This window comes from Trichogramma pretiosum, unplaced genomic scaffold, assembly GCF_000599845.2.
Source record: "Trichogramma pretiosum strain Unisexual culture from Peru unplaced genomic scaffold, Tpre_2.0 scaffold9, whole genome shotgun sequence".
Lineage (NCBI taxonomy): Eukaryota > Metazoa > Arthropoda > Insecta > Hymenoptera > Trichogrammatidae > Trichogramma > Trichogramma pretiosum.
Window position 1 is genome coordinate 2296633 of NW_019641697.1, and position 22036 is coordinate 2318668.

Below are 22036 nucleotides of genomic sequence, written 5' to 3' on the forward strand. Positions count from 1 at the left end.
TGAGAAAATTATTCATATAATAATTCCAAAAATACAAAAATCCAAAACTAAGTACACTGCCGTGTAAAATTAATTTTGTTGGAAGGATTAAACTAAAATAAGTTTATGATTTTCAGAACTTTATGGACAATTAAAAACATTGAATAATGGTTTCGTAAAAAAAATCATTTTTAAAAATACCAAACGCAGTCAAAAGCGTTTAATGTCCATGCGCATGTGTGAACAGAACTTGTGGCTCAATTCAGTTTAATATATGTAATTCTTCGAAAAAACTCTGATTCTATTTGACGCTTGAAAATGTTTGCAGTAAAATTTCGAGAATTTGCAAAGGAGTTCATGAAAGAATAATTGAATTTAATGAAAATTTTATTACTGTAAAGAATAATTCATTTCAAAAATATACGTTAGTTATAAGATAATATAAAAAGTGTTCGAAATCCCCTTGACTGATGATTTCGAAATATAAAGATAATAAGATTAAAATTTGCTTTAAACGTAAAATATACCAAGATATAATAAATCAAGAATACATCAAATATGATTGCATTTGCTTACTTGTGTTTTGAGCTATATTGAAATAAATTCTAAAATTTGCTTCACCTTAAAGTAAATAATTTTCTTTATTTTGAAAGGGATGGGCTGTAAGCTTGGTAAGTTGACTTTTTCTAGAACGATTCGTGATAGTCATTTAAATCAAGAAAGTCCACCATTGCCACCAGCAACTGATCCAAGACTTCCTTTAACCGCAAGACAAAAATATATTTTATCAGCAAGCTGGAAAGCTATTGCAAAGGCCATAGAACCCACCGGTATTTACATGTTTATAAGGTATGGGACTGTCCATCAAATTTCGTATAATAATCATTTAAAAATAATATAATCATTTTTGTACGTATAAAAAATGAGTCAACAGTACATATATACTTTCAATAAAAACGCTAAATATGTTTAAGCGTATTAATCAGAAATATTAAATAATACTACGGGACATCTATAGATTCTATTGAAATATTAAAATTCTCCTAGCGTCTTGAAAACAAATTTTCAGAAGAAATATTGTAAATTTATTTAAAACTTTTGCTTAAAATTTTTACTATTTTATCATTTTTACATTGGAAAATTGCAAATTGTAATTGAGCTATTCCACATCAAGCGTAATAAAGTCCAAAAATGGTATTTGACCTGAACTTAAATTCTTGAAGAAAATAGAAAAATAAACTTTTCTATTAAGTAAGAGATCTCTAGGTTACTTCCCTGAAGACCTGCGGAGCTCCAAAGTTGAATATTTAAAAGTGTCTTTTACCTGCATGATTCCAGGGCAGCTCTGAAAAAAAAAATTAAACGTATGTTTTTGTATTAAAAAACTGTGTAGGCCTGATGGTGTTAACCAAAAATATGCTGCTGCGTTGGAAACCCCTTTTTGGAAAATTTAGGACAAATCTGCAAATAAAAACATGTTCGTATACTGCGACGTATAATCCAACACTTTTGGTTGCATTAGGCTTTATCTTTGTCCCAAGTGTTTCCCCATTACACCACTGCATGGAATGCTGTATTTTGAGGTTAGAAACAATATGTGTTAACTTGAGTCAGATCCTACTATACAATCATGTTTTTATTTGCAGATTTGTCCTAAACTTTCTAAAAAAAAGGGTTTCCAACACAGCAGCATATTTTTGGTTAACACCATCAGGCCTACACAGTTTTTAAATACAAAAACCTATGTTTAATTTCTTTTTCAGAGCTGCCCTGAAATTGTGCAGGTAGAAGACACTATTAAATATTCAATAATTAATAACTGAATTAAGATTGACATTAACTAGTCTCAGGCCTTAAATAAGAATTAAATAAATAACGGTTACATCGGCCACTGCCGTTTTTAAAATGACCGAGTCATTACATGGACCAGTTACACGACAGATTGATTGATTGATTAATTAAGGTTTTTATTGGGGCCCTGAGGTATAACCACATGGGGCCCAACAGCAATTTAAAAATACAATTAGTCGGTAGAAAAAATATATAAAGAATTCAACAGAAATTAACAGAATTTATATAAAACAGCTAATGATAGCAGAAGTAAAGAGCAAGTGTGCCACTGCACAGCGGCACTTGGCAATGAATTCTTCTCTCAGTATTAGAAGTTCAGCAGAAAGATGACAGCAGGCACTGGGCCCTCAACCTGTACCGCTGCGGCCACTCGATCTCATCGCATTATAAGAGGAGAGGAGTGCTAAGGAATAAGGATGGAATTTTGAAGAGGAGCGAGGTGAAGTAGAAAGAATATAGGAAGAATATAGGAAGTAAAGGACGATTATTATGAAATGAATTGACGTGACAGTGATATGGATATAAATGACTCAGTGTCAAAATTGCACGTTGAAGTCTGAACTATTGGAAAATGAACAGTAAACAAAGATATAGTGACAGAAGAAAAGTGGTTGATTTATAATGGAAGTAAAGTAGAGAAAAAAGTAGGGTCAGAAGAATTTTTAAAACAGGCAATTGAGAAGTGAAGATGAAATGAAAGGAAGAAAAATGTGCGGTATGGGGAACGAGCTTTATAGCTGAATATTGGACGTCGAGTCTCGACAAAGAGAGAAAGAGAGAGATTACGGGCAGAAGACGAGCAAGAACTTACATTGGCTGAGGCCTTCGCAATTGGACTCAGATTCAGCACAGTAACTTACACGTTGCTATTCGGCACAAAAACCAAAAGTAAAAATTAATACGACTCACGGTCAATATTCAATTCGAAGGCCGTAAATAGAATCCACACCTTAGTTAGATTCAACAAGGCAATTATGAATAATTTACAACAAAAACTTCGAATTTATCTGACATATTTACTGTTCTGCCCAATCTAATTTTCCTAATTGACTCATTCACCTGAATGGCATCATTTTGATTTTCATCGGATATGGCTTTCTAATCTGCACCACGAGCTCAGATCCCTGGGTTCAGAAGAAGGGAGAGTATTTGACAATTCTATATTTAAATTTTCCTCAAGATAGTTATTTTCTGTATTCAAGTTTTTACCACTTAATAACAGTTTTCTGTTTCAGCACAATATTCTCTTTACCTGCGTTTCGCTTTGATACGAGCGTGGTTCTAATTCTTCTTTAACAATTACATCATTTCTATCCGGTAATACCCTATATTCATCGTGAATTTTAATAAAATCTCCATCCTTTAAGAGCTTATAAGCACCTGAAGCTCAAAAAAAATTTTATTGAATTTTTGAGTAGGATTTTTTCTCCACTTTTCATTGCATTTTCCGGAACTTCAAAATTTTGATTTTGAACTGAGATATAGCTTTTTCCATGAACCTTTTTCCTCTATTTTACGTTTTTAATTTTTCTCCTTTACGTTTTATGGCGAGTAGGGTTTATTAGTCAGAGTTTTTTCGTATTCATTTAGTCTTACTGATTTGTTCTTACAAAATAGAATTAAATATCTTGTTTTCGCCCAAAGAGCAATTCTGTCGGTGTTACACCTATATCCATTTATCGGAGTATTTCTGTATTGCAATGGTGCCAAATGCTTGTACAATCTTATAAAACATATTTTTTACTGTTTTTATGTATCTTTCAGCGAGGCCATTTGCTTGATGGTACTTGAGAGATGTAATCGTGTATTTAAAATTCCATTCTTTGCCGAAATTTTTATAAAGCTCACCATTAAATTGAGACCCTGGATCAGAACACACTTTTTTGGGAATTCCAAATTGAGAAAAAAATCTTTTTTAATATTTCTACTATGTGATGACTTTCTAAATTATTAAGCTTTTCAACTTGAACAAACTGTGACGAGGTAGCCTCGCCAATGCTGTGTGCACCCACGTCTGGAGTGCGAGCTTACAATATTTATCATTTTCCAGGCTCTTAGCTATCGCATGCAAGTGTAGCGATGCAGTCACCTAACGTCGGTGACACAACCACATACGCACGCGCCTATAGTCGCGGCGCTGCTAGCACAACATACAATGTAAGCGCACTCCGCTCAGTTAGATTATTCCGAGCATTCAGAGCTTACGGTCACTTCTCAGACGCCCCAATAAATCGCTTAAACGAGACCAAGTGTACTTTTCTTTGCTTGCCACCTTCTTTTCCAGCATCATCCTCGAAGTATAAAGTCGCGATACCGACATAGTGGTAAGCCCGACGGAACGGTTTTTGAGCTGCACGGTGACCCCTCCTCAATTTTCAACTTCTTAAAAATAAGTTTCACACGAGTGAAATTTTAGGCTTGAAAACTGAAGTTCGTCCGTCGTCGCCATCTTCGCCTCTCGTCAAAACTGAGCTGCTGTTTTCCGTTGGCCAGGAAAAGCATCGGCATCGATCTACCAACATCGGATCGGGTGGAGAGCGCAAGGAGAGATTAACGTTATTCAACAATTCAACGGTGGGTGAACCTGAACACGCTCTACTCCGAGGAGAAACGTCGCCGGCTGAAAGGTGTTCAACTTGGAATTCTAAGAAGCAAAAAATTTTTTGGACCTCGCCCAGCCTAACGCTTGGAGGTCTCATTCGGGTCAATTAAGATACGCGTAGTGCACACGAGCTAACCTCGTGCTTACGCTCCAGAAGCTAGGAATCATCATCATCGTCATCATCACGATCATTTTTACACTGTGTGTGCACGCCATTTTTGCTGTTGTGACGCAACGGGCCGGCCGGCTTTTGCGCTGTTCGGCAGCCATTTTGGACATTCGGATCGGCGTCTTCTTTCAACGGTCATCAACGGTTCGCGCGTGGCGCGTTTCGGCCGTCAGGCGGCCATATTGTCGTCTTGTCATCTCGTCATCAGCGAGCTTTGAGGCTCTCTCCCTCTCCCGCTGCTGCTGCCGCTGCCGCCTGCGTTGCTGTCTACTGCGCTGTGTGACGTGTTATCGTGCTGTGCTGCCGCTTGAGTTGTGTAACTCGATTATCGTCTCAAGGTACAGCGTTTTAGAACATACTTTGCAAACATTTTGAAGAGAGAAAATAGAAAACGAAGGAGCGACGGCATTGGTATCGTTGCCACTTCGGTCGACTTTAGGGTCTCTTCGTTATTTCATAACGGTACGCCGATTAAAGTGTTAAAATTGAGCGGTATTACTGGTTTCATGCGACGTCAGCAGATCAAGCGTATGCTTGACGACGCGAACATTCGACCTTATGTCGTGTCGTGTGTGAGGCCGTCCGTGAGAGCTACTACAGCAAAAATTACGTGCGAACGCTTGGCCACCGCTTGCAGGCTTCAACTCTCAGCTTTGCTTAAACGCATTGTCTGGACTCGATATTCGAACGTATTGCACGATACGGAGAGCGCGATAGTGGTGCGTCCCATAATTAGCCCAGCGAACGAAATTGCGGTGGCAGGTGCTGATGAGGGCACGATCACGGGCGTCGAGGCCGAAAATCCCTTAAATAGACTGCTAGAAAATCTTGACTCACTGGAACATTTTTGTAAATTCCTACCGACAGATTATTTAGTCAATTTTTGCCTGTACAGCCGCCGACAGGCACTCGTGCCATTTATAATGAAAAGGAGAGTAGATTCGTGTGGCCGGGATTCGTAGGTCAGAACGCCGCACAGTAAATTCAATCTTATATTTTGCGTTACTGTATATACTGAATGTGGCGGGTCGAGTGTTGGGTTCGCCATCTGCTGAATTGCCCGTTCGCGTGCAGCTTCTTGATTTATCTGGCATTAAGATAGATAGCAACATCATTGAGACACTGAGGAGGTCATATAATGTCAATAAATTTGTTGTGGTTGATTCTAGCATTGTGTTGAGTCAAGTTTTTTCGCGCATTCAGGTGAGACAGATTTTTGTCTCAAATAATAACTACTTGCAAGGGCGCTTTTTAGCTCATTCCAGGTATGCATTATAGCTCTTGTCTCTGTCGTCTTGTAGAGATATGAATGTTTTTACCGTGATTGAGTATGTGAGCAATAATTTAATTTTAAAAGAATTGTACTTGAATGATGGTCACTGGTTGGCCAACGGGCAGACAGAAGCCTTGGTGTTATTACTTGAGTAATTGATTAATGAAAACGCATACTGCGAAATCTTGAGTATCGCGTTTGGCGCGGTTGTCGATTCGAATGGCCTGTTCGACAGGCGAGCCATAAATATGAGCAGTAATCATACGCTTAAGGAACTAAATTAATCAAACAATATCTATATATGCGGTTTCGTATCACAAATTAATGACTGTGTTAATAATTTTAGGGTTCTCGACCTGTCAAACGTTCCAATTTGGTTTGATTAATTTCATTCTTATTTATATTTAATTTACTAAAAATTTGATCTCGTGAAACCGAACCCCAGTATCCGCGGATTCGCTATCCACGGTACTTTTCCCGAACGAATTAACTAACATCCTGTATAATCAATAATATAAGTGTACACTACGACCTTATAATTGTTATTAACTTTAAATGCATCGATTTCTTAATTCAACTTCATTTCAATAGAGTTTAAAGAGTAAAATAAAGAAAATAGTGAAAATTGTAACTCATGCCACTCAAGCAGTGTTTTTATTGTGAGACCTGCCCATGCACCTATTCTTTATTTAATAATCATTTACGCAAATCTCAAACGATCACGAATACGAGGTACCCTGAGAAAGAATGATTTTTTATAAATTTTTTCATTTTCAAATGTCTTTATCATTCATATAAATAAATTAAGTGTACCATTAAAATATTGATTAAGCAAATACAATGATTTAAATTCGATACCGGAATTGAAACGTTTTCACATTTTTTCCTAATTATTGTAGGCTTTTTGAAGAGAATGAAGAATTATTGAAAATGTTTGACAAGTTAAAGCATTTGAAAACTCGAGAAGAACAGTTTGATAGTCCAGAATTAGCAGAACATGCCCAAAAAGTAATGAATACTTTGGATGAAGGAATTCAGGGTCTCGATGATCTGGATGTGTTCTTAGATTTCCTTCATCAAATTGGAGCTTCGCATTCGAAAATTCCAGGCTTCCAGAGTGATTTTTTTTGGGTAAGTAAAAATACGTTGACACTTTTTTGAATAATTAAAGTTTTTTGGGGAGAAAGAAGTCAAAGAGGAAGGGGAGGGGAGGGGGGGGGGGCAAAAAGATGCAGTTTTGCCCTACATATGACTAAAAATGATTTTCATGCTTTCTCAGCCGTAACTAAATTCCTTGCGGATAAAAATTAATGTTAACTATCAACATACTTCGCTCACTATTAATCGTTTGGATTTTAATGATTCAGCAAAAACATGTTTGAAAAAGCATCAAATTAAGGGGAGTTATGCACCAATTTACTAATCTTTGTCATTTTTGTGATAGAAATCGGTAGAGTCAATCTACATTTTCAACACAATATTGTCAACTTGGAGCCCTAAAAAATGTGAAAAAACTTTCAGAATAGGCCTTTGCATCTAAAAATAGCTTATTTTTGCTAGTTTAGCCTTTCGGCACTGTGCGCAAGGTTCAAATCAGAGTTATTCAGGTGGGGATTTCTGATAGGAATCAAAATCTTCAGAAAAGTATCCTTTATAGGCTGAGTTTTGTTCAATTTTGATTTAGACCTTCATACCAGTTCTATTATTCGATATGTACTTAAAATCATGAATAAATTTTTTTTATTTCTTTCTTTTTTTCACATCTATTGACATTCAAACTTTTTTATAATTTGTCAACAAGCAGTCGAGAGTGTAGCAAGACATGTGCGCGAGAAGTTGAAGAGAAATGGCATGGATGTGGCGACGACACGAGCGCACGAGTAGTCTCTCCTTTTTCCCCGCTGCGCGCATGTTGCTCTCTCTCCAGTTTGAGCCTGTTACATGCGTACCAAATAACTATTCACCTTCGTTACTTTTTTTGTATTCTCCATTGTTTTCTCTTAATTATTTTTTTTTTCTCTTGATAATCTTATTCTTTCTTAATAATCAATATAAGGGGCCTTCCATTAATTACGTAAGCCGTATTTTCATTTTTTTCAATAACCCCCCCCCCCCCATGTAAGCTGAAGTAATATTTGTCCTACCATCCCTCCCCCAGCCTAAAGTAAGCGTAATCCTTTGTTCATGGCTAAAAAAACAAAGTCAGATTATATTTAGATAGAATATAATTTATTTTATTCATACATTTTTTAAGTGTTTTATTACACTATATAGAGTTATAAAATTTAAATTTTGAACAAAAAAAAATAAATTTAATCAATATCTTCAGTCCATTCACTCTTGAGCCATTCCTCTATGGAGTAAATGACTGTCAGTGCGGAAGCTCTCTTACTTTCTGGTACAAACTTATCGGGCGTCGGGATGAATAAATCCATCGTATTAAAATTTTCATTTTCATTCCACTCGACATCTCGTGACTCGTTTTCATTTATTAAACATAATAACTCATCGTTGCGACGCTCTATAAGCTCAGCTTTGACTTTTTTATTCGTTTTTGATGTTTTAATAATTGGATGGATAATTATTCTGTGAGTTACTAAGTTTTTCATACTCGCAAAATAATGACCACAATATGAACAAACTCTATCTGCCAGAAAATCTCGCGTTCTTAAACAATGATAGTCGTAAGGTAACATAAAAAAGTTTAAATCTTCGCAAGGCACGTTGATCAACAAACACTGAAAAAGAGGAGGGAAAAAGGAGTCTTTCTCCGCATCTTTCACCGTATCAGCTATTGAAAGACGTCCATTTCGTTCCCTTTTCATCAATAGAGGTGGAGGAAAAAATCGATCTTTGAGTAGTAGCTCAATATCGCTTCTAAGATCGAAGCAGCATTCACGATCATTACATTTCACAATCTGCAATGATAAATAGATTTTAGTAAAATAAATATTGCAACGGAGCTACAGTAAAATTAGTCAAGTTACGCGCTTACGACGCGCGCGAGGCGAGAGAGGCGAGAGAGAGCAGCGAGACGCGAGCTTCCCCTACTCACTCACCGACTTGCACGCGCGCGCAGCGAGGAAACCACGCACCGCATCCCACTCCGCGAAATACGCGAGAGGAGGAGGCGAGCGCACGAGAGCGACCCCCGAATGTGACCCGCCGTCGGGCCTATAAAAGCCAGGTCAAGGGCGCAGCGGATTCATTATTATTTCTCTATTATTATTTTCTCCTCATTATATATTCGATTACTCAACAGTCAACTTTACAATTCAATTCGCGACACTTAGTCAGTTTTCGCTACGAGTGCCACGAATTTTCTAAGTCCAGCTATTGCGACACCACGTTCAATACTCACTTGGTGCTGCACGACTCTCGCAATAGCTGACTGAACTGATTATCGGTTCCGCGGGAAGTGATAATCAGTGTAAACAATTGTCGCAAGTGCGGTAATTGTACTGCCGTGGGTGCTTTAGTGTTTTGCGGAAGTGCAAGTGCACCGACCCGTGAGGTACCATCAAGGGGGATCAATTTGTGTTATTTCGACTCGAATCTCCGTCTCGATGTAAGTAATCCTTTGGGAGTTTCCTTACCATCCTATCGCTGCAATACATGCCGAATCAGGTTTCACTCAATTGCTGAATACCGTTAGCAAATTGCAGAGATAACTCAGTACGAGAGAGCCGGACCAGGTCTCACATATCAGTTGAAGACCGTTAGCTCCTTGTCACATAGAATATGTCAATCAAAATCTAAGTTCTACTTCAATCGTGCTAGATGCTGAGGCTTGATAGACAATTCTATAATTCTTTTACCTTATCCTATCGTACCGTGTATGATATCCTCTCGTGATTTAACGTAGGAACACGAACGAGAATCAAGCGCACTCCAGCACGTTGGCAGAGCCGAGTACATCGACGCAGCATAAGGTAAAACTATTCATATTCAGTCACAACCATCACATCCACACATCATAGGTTACGACGCCTGATCAAGCCTCTTTCTTAGAGTAATCAGCGAGTAACCGAAGAGTTGCAGCTCCACTCAAAAACATTAACTAAACCCATTTGTATTTCTTTTCCGATAATAGTAATTGCCGTAATTTACATTTTCAATAAAACACAATTATTCGTTCACATGATACTCTGATATTCATAGTTATTTCACGGTCCTTCTGACCCATTTAACGCATACATATTTATTTTTTCTATGTAATCATTTAGGATAAGTCACCAACATAAAATCCCCGAGCGTCTTACTCACAGCGCTTCGCGCATAGCATCTTCTCTCCTCCTCTCTCACGTTCGTTATTGAGGCGCGTGTAAAGAGCACTCTCGGACGAGTTCTTACAATTTCAGTTTCTTATGCGCGTGTACTTGTAACGTAGCTTAGAAACCTGCGCAGCTCGCGTAAGAAACGCCTCAATATAATCAATTTTTCATATATTAAAACAAATAATTAGGCTTACTTGCAAAAAATATTGTGACTCTCGCACGTGTTCTTTGTACCAAGTCCAATTGATGTCTTGAATAGGCGGCAGTTCTTCGTCAAGAGCAACGTACTTCGCAGTGACTGGAAAACTATCGACAACCATTTGAGACCAAATTTCTTGTAAAACTTCTCCAGCTCTAGAAAAGTTTTTTATTTCTAATTCTTCGACCTCGGTCGCTTTTTTTGAATTGAGGTGTTCCCCATAAAAATTATGAGGTAAAATTACGCCAGTCAAAGCCCTGCTCAAAGGCGCCATACGTCTGTACAACCCTGTTGAAAGCCGAGCGCCCAGGTGCATTTGTCACGATGAAAATTGAATCCAATTCAAAATTTTTAACATAATTAATAGCATGCATTATTGTTTTGTGATACCTTGAACAAAAAAGAAGATATATTCAGTACATGCGTTGTATATCGAGTCAATACTATACCTAGGGGTTAATAATTACCTCTGGTTCTCGGCGGGTCCTCCATTCACGGATACGATTAATGGGGGCTTATATTGATTGTCTTGATCATACAAACTTTTTTTAAAAGAGCTGGAATGTTTCCCGCTTGTAATGGCAACATAAGTTGGCTCACCATATGTTACATTCTCTGGCGAGCCTGAAGAATTGTTCTGGATTTGTATCCCAGCATAAACCGACGGAATCAGAGTATGCTTGCTCGCAATAACCCAATCATAAGGAGTAGATAAGGTCGAGGAGGAGTGTAGATTTAGGAGTAAATGAGGTCGAGAAGAAGCGTAGGAGGAGGAACAAAAAGAGGAACATGAGGAGAAACAAAAGAGGCCCACGAGGAGTACCGCATAAGGAGCAAATATGAGGTTCAAAAAACACGTAAAAACAACACCTAAAAGGCCAAAAAACCCAGGAAACTGCTTTTTTCAAAAATGAGGAGTAATTGAGGAGTAAATGAGGCGTAAATGAGGTTGAAAAAAAACTTTTTTCCTTACAAGAATATACTTATAGGCAGATATGTTAAAAAAGACTAACTCTCGCAGAGAAAATTAATATCATAAACGAGTGTGAAAAAACGAACGAAAGTTATCGTGCATCAGGAGAAAAGTTTGGAGTTAGTAAATCGCTTATAGGGGAAATATTAAATGAAAAGAAAGAATTACGTAGTTTGTTTGCGCAAAATGGGAACGTTTTGTCCAAGAAAAGATTTTTATAATCTATCGTTAGATTCTTTAACATATGAGTGGCTATGCAGAGTAAGAGAGCAACACATCCCCATCGGCGGACCGCTCATTCAAGAAAAAGCTCTTTAGATATCGACAGAAATTGTTCGAAGAATGAAAGATTATAGGCTGGTGGATTTCAAAGCTTCCTATGGATATCTGGACAGGTTTCGCATTAGTCACAAAATTTCATATAAAATTGTAAGCGGTGAAGCTGGATCTGTGGATAAAAATTAAATTGGCTCATGGAAAATTATTTTTAAAGATATCGCGAAAGATTATAGTGCAAGAAATATTTATAATCTGGATGAAACTGGCCTTTTTCATAAAGTTACTCCAACAAAAACAATGTGCTTACCGGAAGTTGATTGCAGTGGCGTGAAAATTCAAAAGAACCAACAAATTGTTACGCTATGCGTAAATATGTCTGGGGATTTTGAATATCCACTAGTTATCGGAACAGCGAAAAGCTCTCACTGTTTCAAAGGAGTGAATAGCAAATCATTAAAATTTAAATGGGAGCACAATAAGAAGGCGTGGTTGAGGCAAGCCATAATGAACGATTTTTTAAATAAATTTTGATGAAAAAATGCGGAATAATGGACGAAAAGTACTTTTATTTATGGACAATATAAGCCCTCACCCAGACAATTTACAACTGACAAACGTAAAAGTTATTTTTTTGCCACTAAACACCACTAGTGTGTTTCAGCCACTTAACCAAGGAATCATTAAAAACTGTAAGGTTCATTATAGATGTCACGTATTGAAACACCTCTTAAAATCCATTGATGACAAGATAAAAGACAATAAACCATTTAAAATAACCGTGTTAGATGCAATTCAGTAGATTATTTAATCCATAAAAGAAATAAAAAAAAGAAACTGTTAAAAATGGTTTTATCAAGGGAGCATTTTCAACAGAAGTGACGTCGAACACATCAGTTGAAGCTGGATTTGCAGAGAGAGAAGATTTAGAAAGACTTATACAGCCATATAGTGTTAGTGCTGAAAATTTTGTGTCAGTAGATCATGGTGTTCTAACAGAAGAGAGTACTATCAATATACCTGATCTGATACAGGACGCACTAGACAAAGGTGATGCTGCAGATGTATCGCTTGTTGACCAAAATGACAACGAAGTCGAAGAGCCACCCAAACCATACGTTAATTTAAATCGAACATTTGATTATCTGAATGGTCTGAGGCATTGTTTCTTGAGAACGAAAGGTGTAAAGGGGATCGAGGCCTGTCTAGAAGCAAAGGCAAATCTGGAAGTTGACTTTACAACCAAAGCAAGACATCAAGCTACTATTACAGATTTTTTCAAGGACACAAATGACAAATAAATTTTTTATAATTTTGAATTGAACACTTAACAAGTAATTTAGTTAATAAAGCCCTAATTGACGTTAAAGAAAGCATTTAAAATTATACAGTTACAAATGTTGTTCTTTTTTAATATTCCTCCATATCCTCATCTTCCGAATAGCGGACAGTTTTCCAGGTATATGGTAAAAATACATCATTAAGTTCGTTGTCAAGCAACCACAGAGCGCAAGCGTATATTCCACCTGTCATTACCCTTTGCTGACTACTTCAATAGCAATTGTTCGGTTACATATGAGTGACAAAAAATCCGATCACTTTTTTTCCCCAACTTTTGTAAAAAGTCGAACAGTCAAAAGCCGATGGAATTTGTCCGGGAGGCACATATACTAATACTCTGAACTCGGCTCTTTTCTTGCGGGCACGAGTTTTTCGTGACACTACGCCACCTAGCGGCCGAGTCAGAAGCTCCAAAATAGAAAAGTGGAGAAAGATGATGAAACGATGAGGCGAGTATTTGTAATTTGACCAAGTTCACTATTGAGAAGTTGCCCAAGATCAAAACTCTCGAGAGCTCGTCGACGCGAGCATGAGGAGGAGAGTCGATGTGCTCTGGCTGGCTGCCGAGAGGCGGCTTCACTTGCTTGGCCGGGTGCCTGGCTTATATAGAAAGCAAGAGCACGCTGATTGGCCGTCACACACGACTCATATGCGTACTTGACATAACGTTGGCAACAATCAAACATACCGAGAAATTGGTGGGGGTTATGTGCCTTTTTCCGCTTAGGATGGTCAAAAAAAAGAACTCTGAACTCTGTCCTCGAGAGATCGAACACCAGCAGTTGATTCCAGGGAACCAAAAACTGTACTTCGGTCGAACGGCCTAATTTTAATTTGTCGAGATTAATTTCAAGGTTATACTTGTAAAACGTTGAAATAAAATCTTAAGATTTGTCAAAGTTGCATTTGAGATCGTGAATAGATCAAAATGTTGTCTATAAAGATGTATCAGCTCCGGTAAGCCAGGAGGATTAAGAAGATCCAAAATTGTTGAAATAATGTCGGAGTATTTGCCGCTTGCCACTGTATTCTTTTCGCTGCATTTATGTTGAAAAATGAATCGAGGCCTGGAATCAGAGAATAATAATGTCCTATCACAAGATTATAAATAGAGCTAACTTTCAACTTTCTTGGATGGTTAGACTTAAAGTTAATGGTTCGTTATCAAGCAATTTACTTTCTATATGAATCAGTAGAAAATCGCAAACCTAATGCTAATGAATTTTGCATCCAAAAATTTACTCCAGTACTGTAACTCCAAATTAGTAAGCACCAAATTAGCGTAAAAGGGATATTCGATTTCGTTGGTAAAATTTTCCATGAAACAAATTGTTCAGCAACAAATTGTCTAAAAATAACATAAGTGAACGATTTTTCAATATTTTTACGAATCTGATTATGTCTACGATCCAAACTCAACAAGAAATGAATTTATTCGAATTTTTCAAGTTCGAAATAACCTTTCATGTAATGTTCACTAAGTACTCTATAAATTGTATAACATATATATAATAATGTCGCGATAATACATAAACATTCCTCGCAATCTTGCAGGTCACTTTCTGGTAAGCCTCCTGAAAGTTTCCTGTAAGTTTACAGTAAACTTTTCACAAACTTTTGTTGGTGCTTTTAGAATAAGTTCAAGGAAGCAACTCTGGAAGTTTCAGGCCAGCTTCCTAAATGTTTTGATGAAATCGTCGAAAAAAATTTCATGAAATCTTTCTTGCAACCTTTCGTAAAATTTTTGGGAAGATTCCACGAAAACTTTTCTTTTATGCTTCTGGGAAGCTAAAAAAACTTTCTGGAAACTTACTGAAAATATTCATGAAGAGCTTTCTTGAAAAGTTTCACCGAAAGATTTCATGCTATGTGAATAGTATCACAGCATTCCTCATTGGTAAGTCTTAGGTAATCAAGTTTATGCAAAAAACGGTCACATTTACTTTATCAGAATAAGCAAATGAAATGTCCGGATCATACCTTCCTTGGGACAATTTTTAATCTATGCCCAGTGTAAACAAATTAAATATTCATTGTGTTCATGATTTGCCGTATTGTTAAATATCACTGGGATAAATTTTGCTAGTATTTACTATAGTAAATCAATCTAGGCAACTTTGAGCTAAATTCACGAAATGGAAAAAATAAAAGATGAAACAGTAGCTATTTACAATTAAAAGATGGCGGATTTGTCGTAGTATTATGGCCAGCCAATAACGGGGACAGCTCGCCGACGGTCAGATACCTAGCTGACCCTCGCGCACACGGCGGGCCGCTGTACAAGTACGAGTAAGCGCACACACAGGTACCCCAGCATGAGTGTGTGCACGTGTAAGCAAGTGCACACTCACAAGCTGGCTTGCGCGTGTGCGGTTGATGACACATGTAATCAGATTTATGCGTATAATGTATGATAGCACATATATATAAGCTGTCACGATAACACGCGTAATTCTTTGAACAAAAGACATGTAGATTCATTTTTTTTTTTTTTTTTTTTTANTTTTTTTTTTTTTTTTTTTTTTTTTTATGTATAAATATATTTTATTTAGTAGAAAGAGAAAATAGTAATTTACATTAAGTAGCAATGTAGCATATTGTTTTAGGCTGTATATAAGAAAACTGCCGTTAGGCATTACTTCACGGGGGTGGAGGGATTGGCATTATGCGCTTCATGAAGGCTTGGATGGGGTGGCGTCTTCTTCCAGCCGCATCGTCCGGTCATCCCCTTCTGTCCATTTCTTCGTCTCTCAGTCTTATAACGACTGAGTGGGCGAAGGAAGCAACCGCAAGCGTTCGGCTCGCTAGCGAGCATGAGCCTGGTGGTGTTTTCCGGCGTCATGACCTCGTGAAGCAGAGTCTGTAGTCTCTCTCTTTCTTCGCTGAACCTCGGGCAGTGATAGAATACGTGCTCTGCGTTCTCGATGGATGAAGAGCAAACCGGGCATTGCGCGCTTTGACTATGATCGTAGCGTCGGCTATGGTGTTTAAAGAAGCCATGCCCGGTCAAGAGTTGCGTGAGGTGGTAGTTCAACTCTCCGTGCCTCCTCTCGATCCACACTCTGATGTTTGGGATCAGTCGGCGGCGGCCGTAGATCCGCGCTCGCTCGTCCACGAGAAGAGCCAGCGGTGGAATGCCGGCAAGGACATATGTGGCCTTGTAAAAGACATGCGGCCAGCCTCCGATCACAAGTTGGTAGGCTCATCGGTGGGCTGACTCCGCCTGGCGAATGTAGGCTCGTTTTTGTGCGACTGTGCTCCAAATGGGGGCTCCATACAGGAGTATGGAGTCAACAACTTGGGCATACAGCTTACGTCAGCTCATGTAGATTCATAGAAGACCACATGTGTACTTACGTCACCTACAACAGCTCAAGATAAGCTATGACCGAAGCAATAACAGACTAAAAGCTGAAGCAAATACGAAAAGTGCCGATCGGACACTGACAAAGATTATAGGCCCTAGGAAGCAAAGTGCAATTGCAGGCACGGGCAAACGAATATATGAACTGGTATACCTTAAGTATCTCGCGGGTTTTATCGGCATGCGCTGATTGATTAGAGACCAAGTCAACGCAATCAACTGGACATGGTATATGGCACTTAGCGGGCCTCTCGTGAGAGCCTCGCGGGCCAGAGTGAGATGTCACTTTACTGAATATATGAAGCAGTTCATTGGGTCAGGGGGCACGGCAGATTCGTCAAAAAATCTAGTGTATATAATATCGACACTAAGTCAAATTCGCAGTCGGTCTGATCACGTTGATCACTTGTTATATTGATTATGTGTGTTCATGAGCAGTGAAAACGAAAGCGAGATGTGTGCAAGTGTCAGGCGTAGTTCAGTGCTTTTCGATCATTCATTTCTTCTCCTTTGCACCCAGCCCTTTGAGACAAAAGTTAAAGTAGAGTCTTAGTAAAGTCAAATAAAAGTAAATTCGCGCTTAAGTTCACAATATCGCACGCTGTGCTAGTGCGCATATGTTCAGCAAAAATAATCGTCGGCATGTATAATGAGTCAACTAAGAAACGAGTTCTATTGAAGTCACCCTTTGAAAATTTGTTTTCTCTTATTTTGGACATTCTGATCCTCCCATACAGCCTTATACTATATATATTTTTCAATAAGTCAATTTTAAAACAGTTAAAATCAACGAGAAGAATTGAGCGAGCACCGCTCGCAGGAACGCGCAGAGGTCATCATTTTTTCGATCGACAGATGCGCGAGTGCACCATTAAACTCTAACTACTTAATATCTAGATATTTATTATGCAAGGATCGGTCAAATCCTGGAAAGTCTCATGATCGCATAAAAGCGCGAATAAAAGGTATGTTGCATAAGACTCTCGAGGAAAAGTCGTAAAAAAGACCAGTCCTCCGTCACGTGCACAGGACATGGTGAAGACAAATCACGGGAAATAGTAATCAATTTTCAACGGTCAAGCCGCCCCCTCGGAATTGTGGCATAACAGCATCAGAGGTGGGATAGAACACCAAGGGGCATATAAAAGGCCCAAAAATGAGAGGAGCTCGCTCTGTTGTACGACCAATTTCGTAAAGAGCGTATCGCATAGCTTGCGGCAACCAAACTAAAACGATATGAAACTATCTCTGAATCTTCATTTCCCATCTCCAAATCGACTTCCCCCGATAAACAATAAGTAAGTAAACAACAAAAGTACAACAAACAGCCAATGTTGATATGAAGTACAACAGGGTATCTGAAACAGCAACCGACAGCTTCGTATAACATTTACCCCATATAATTAACAGAACAATTTACAACAATAATTTACAACAATATATTAAAATAAATACAACATCATACAAATGTAAGTACAATGTTCGAGAACTTTCGGATGTCGGTTGGGAAACTATAAAAAGACAGAGAGACAAAATATCATACCTTTGCCACCGATAGATAATTAGACCAATCTCAGCTCTCAAAGAGCAATAAAATCAAAGCCACCGAAAGTTAGAGAAGACCAAGTCACCTCTAGACACAGACTTCTCTGCCTATTCGAGCTCCAGCAGCCTACCAGTGCAGTCACATTTAATTTGTGCCCCGCGAGTGTTAAAGTACAGTGCTCTCTGTCCAACTCCAGGTTCCACAACCGTAGTCCAGTTCGCAGCTGTACAAAGAAATACTACAATGTAAGTTCAACGCATCCATTATAAATAAATTCTCTCATCTTTCTGTAATTCAACCTCTAGTCATTACTATCCACCTGGAACATGCCCTGCCATATATAAACACTATTTTTTCCTAATGTTATCGCTGCTCACCGAGCAATAAATGGGAAACCATTTTGCTCGGCCTAAAGTGACCCTTTTCCTTACACATACATCGCTCGCAAGTCGCCGGTCCTCACCTGACCTCTCGGGTTTCGTCTCCTTGTAGACGTGGCACGAAAAAAGGCTGGACGCGTTATCCGAGGCCATGTTTAACTTCATTTCACAACCCTAAGTCCCTTCAGGACATTACAAAAAAACTACTGCCATGAATAGTCCTCTTTTGTTACCACTCCTTCTCAGCAACAAGGGTAAAAATAACTAATCTTTACTTGTTATAATGCCGCTATCAGCGTATGTAACAGTCGCCTTAAATACAATTTATTGTAAATGTCACAAACGGAAAATACAAAAAGGGTAAGACCTTCTAAATGTGTAAGACCTTCTAAAAATAAGACTATTTAAATATTAAAACTTACCATATTACCAACCACTACCTAAGGCTCCCGATAAGTTATGTGACAAAAAAAACATTTTCACGAAAATCCTTAATTGCTAAATATGAACAATTTTACATGGACCAAGCAAATGTAATTTCTGCTATCCTCTGTACTTTCACATAAGCTTCGATTAAACCGTAGGGGTTGCTTTCATTAACAACTACTACAATTTGCGCTACCATGGGTATCAATGGATCTGCTACAACATTTTCATGCCCTGGAAAATCATCCCGCAAACCAAGTTCATTATCGATACTTTCATTCATGGGGAAATTGTTTTCTTATCTAGGAAGTGTAATAGGCCGTTCGATTCCCTTTCGACGAAGAACGTTATTAGCAGCGCAACAGATACGATTATATTACTTCCAGACCCTTATAAATTATTTTACAAACCAAGTTCATCATCATCGATATTTTCATTCCTACGGATATTGTTTTCTTGTTCAGTAGATATGATAGAGCGTCCTCTTTTCGACTGTGTATTTTCCTCTTCTGAATCCGTTTGATTGTGATGAATTTGTGTTGACTCTTCATCAGATGAAAAATCGGGTACATAACATATTTTTTTTCGTTTTTTTTTTCATTAGCACTCTTAACAAATGTTTCACAGTTAATTTTCACACAAACGACACAAATTTCACACAATGACTTTCACTAAATCAATACTTATTAAATTATTTCACTAGATACACACTAAAAAACAACAATAAAAAAAACCAAAAAATGTTTGCAGATTTATCATAGACGATATAAAAATTAATGTGAAATCAAAAGATTTAAGTTCAAGTTAGGATTCAGTCATGTTGCCCGAGGTTTGGTCCGTAACCATTTATACTCTGAAGTAATGCAAACCACTTAGAGGATGTAGCTTAATCGGTTCGTTCTAAATATCATGAGCAGTGGACAAAAACATGATTAGACAGATTCAATGCAAAGAGGAAACAAATCCTTTCCAAAAGCTAAATGAAAAACTATCTGTCCCCCATTTAAAATCAGTTTAAAATCACGTAAGCAAGTCTCGAAAATATAGAAATATAATTCAAAGCTTCTTAATTTTAAATATTATTTTGAAAGTATTTTAATATTCAGGAAACATCTTATCAACATAGCTGTAAGCCATATTTAATTTTCCTGAGTCCTTGAGGATATATTTGTTAGCATGCTGCGAATAATTTTTTGTGTGAAATAAAGTGTAATATAATATAAAAAATATCATTTTTTGTTGTTTTCTTTACATATTACTAAAATGATCTATGCATTATTTCAGAAAATTCAATCACCATTTTTGGCAGCAATGCAAATGACGTTACATGACCGTTACACCGATAACGTAGAAAATATATATAAACTTACCATACAATTCATCATTCAAACATTGATTGATGGTTATAATGAAGCAACTAAAACAAAAGATAAAGAAAAAAATGGACCTTCTTAGATATTTTGAATCGAAAGCAGTTATATCGAAATATTTCATACAAAATTAACGAACATTTTCGTTCATGATATTTTAAAATTTTTTTATTATATCTTTAAAAAATCACTATACCATCAAAATATCATGTTCATAGTTATTATGTAACTTTTGAGCAATGTTAGTCTCGGAATTCCGAATTATCCTTAAAACTTTAATTTTTAATTGTAACCTACTTCAAGAACTTCAAGAAGAGAATGTAATAATGAATATTTAGCTTAGACAAATTTCTAATGAATGTAACATTCAGTATTAAGATTGAATTAAAAAAATTATGTGTCAAAAATATTTTCAATCAAATTTCATTGAGTTCACTATATAACAAACTGTTGATTCATACATGTAACAATCAGTAAGACAAAAATTAGACAAATATTTTCATTTTTTTTTAAGTTTCACTTGGGTATATTATTTATTACAATTTAAATATATAGTCTTCAGTCGAAAAGATTAAGTTAATAAAGAAGGTCCCAGACTGGAATAATTGAATGGATATCTCACATAGTTATCGGTACAATTTTGCTTCCTCATCGACGAAGTCCTCTAACATTGACTTTTGTCAATTGGTGCATCTCATATATTCTGACTATATATTCATAAAAACTAGATCAAATTTGTGACTGATGTCTGTATGTATGTGCTAACGTCTGATATGCGTAACTGCGTTTAGCGCGCAGCTTTGTCGGTTGGAAGAAAACCTAAAAAATGTTCAGTTCATTGCAAGATCCGCACAGAGCATTACCTCTACTAATTAACCTTCAATGAAAAGTTTAAATAGAAATATTATTAAATCTATCCTCTCATTATTTTATATATTTGGTGACCCTTCATTCCGTTTATCGTTTCTTACTTTTTTTGCTATTCCTAATCATCATGATTTTGAACAGCGAAGATGACAATCAAGGCCAGCTCCTCAAATAATAGCGCCAGTTACTTAACACGGATCGGCGAAAAACCCTCACGAAGAGGAGTTTGGTGATCGCAAACCTTCCCTGTACTTTCGATAGCTTCGCTCTCTAGCTAATACTACGATCGCACAGGGTAATCTTCTGCGGCAGTTCTGAATGCAGCGACTTCTGTCGCATATTCGCAAGATTCTCTCAAACTAATATAACCTTATGCTGAATAAGCTTGCCGATCTACAGATAAAATTTTTGAGGTACGTTCACCGGCATAAAAGGCCACCGTAAGTCCTGAGGACCATTTGCTTCAAGCAATTTCAAAGACACGGTTATTAAGCTTTGTTCTTCTCGTTCCCGATTATTTTCTCAAGAAAAATCTTCTCACAATTCTCATCAAAAGGATCTACTCTAAATTATAGTAAGAAAATATCAAATGCATTGTACTGGTATCACGCTAAGTTCGACGACACAGCCCATAAATCCATAAGTAAATTTGAAATTACACGGAAAATGAATAAAACCGTCCGTGAGAACGACATCAAATTGCACTCTTTCTATTTACGTAACGTCCATTGATTGATAAATTTTTAAAATTTGACACTAGGTTAGATTTGTGTTTTTTCCACGTTTCTTACTATCGAATAGTCCCGTACCAGTCAATTATAATTTAAAATACCATCCAAATGGCAACCACTTGAAACTTTACGGATTTTGAGCTTTGAATTTTGGGCTTTGTGGTATATGCTTTTAGGTCTTCTCATAGTTGCTGAAGTAGATGTACCAATCATTAGATCGGATTTTTCGGCTCTCTATCTCTTATCTGATTTCAGAACCAAAGAAATTCTTATACCGGGTTTCACGCACAAGGAATTTTGAAGGTTTTGTTGAAAAGCAACGTCAAACCTTCTTTGGGGCTGCTTCATTGTAAAACATCACTAAATTGAGATTCAGAAAAATAATCCACGAGATGTCAATAAAAATCACTAT

At 37.3% G+C, this 22036-nt stretch overlaps 1 protein-coding gene across 1 annotated transcript; it reads left to right on the forward strand.

Annotated features, from left to right (window-relative positions):
• Positions 1 to 419: 419 nt before the first annotated feature.
• Positions 420 to 20111, forward strand: LOC106651540 (neuroglobin-like). The gene is made up of 3 exons (XM_014370074.2): positions 420 to 828; positions 6774 to 7005; positions 19941 to 20111. The coding sequence occupies exons 1-3, from the start codon at positions 635 to 637 to the stop codon at positions 20109 to 20111; spliced, it is 597 nt and encodes a 198-aa protein (XP_014225560.1). The 5' UTR covers positions 420 to 634.
• Positions 20112 to 22036: the final 1925 nt, after the last annotated feature.

Excerpts from the sequence above, each read along its gene's own strand:
- LOC106651540 (XM_014370074.2), top strand. The coding sequence starts at position 635 with ATGGGCTGTAAGCTTGGTAAGTTGACTTTTTCTAGAACGATTCGTGAT. Across the intron at positions 829-6,773 it reads GGTATTTACATGTTTATAAG|GCTTTTTGAAGAGAATGAAG; the intron begins GTATGGGACTGT and ends TAATTATTGTAG. Across the intron at positions 7,006-19,940 it reads TCCAGAGTGATTTTTTTTGG|AAAATTCAATCACCATTTTT; the intron begins GTAAGTAAAAAT and ends GCATTATTTCAG.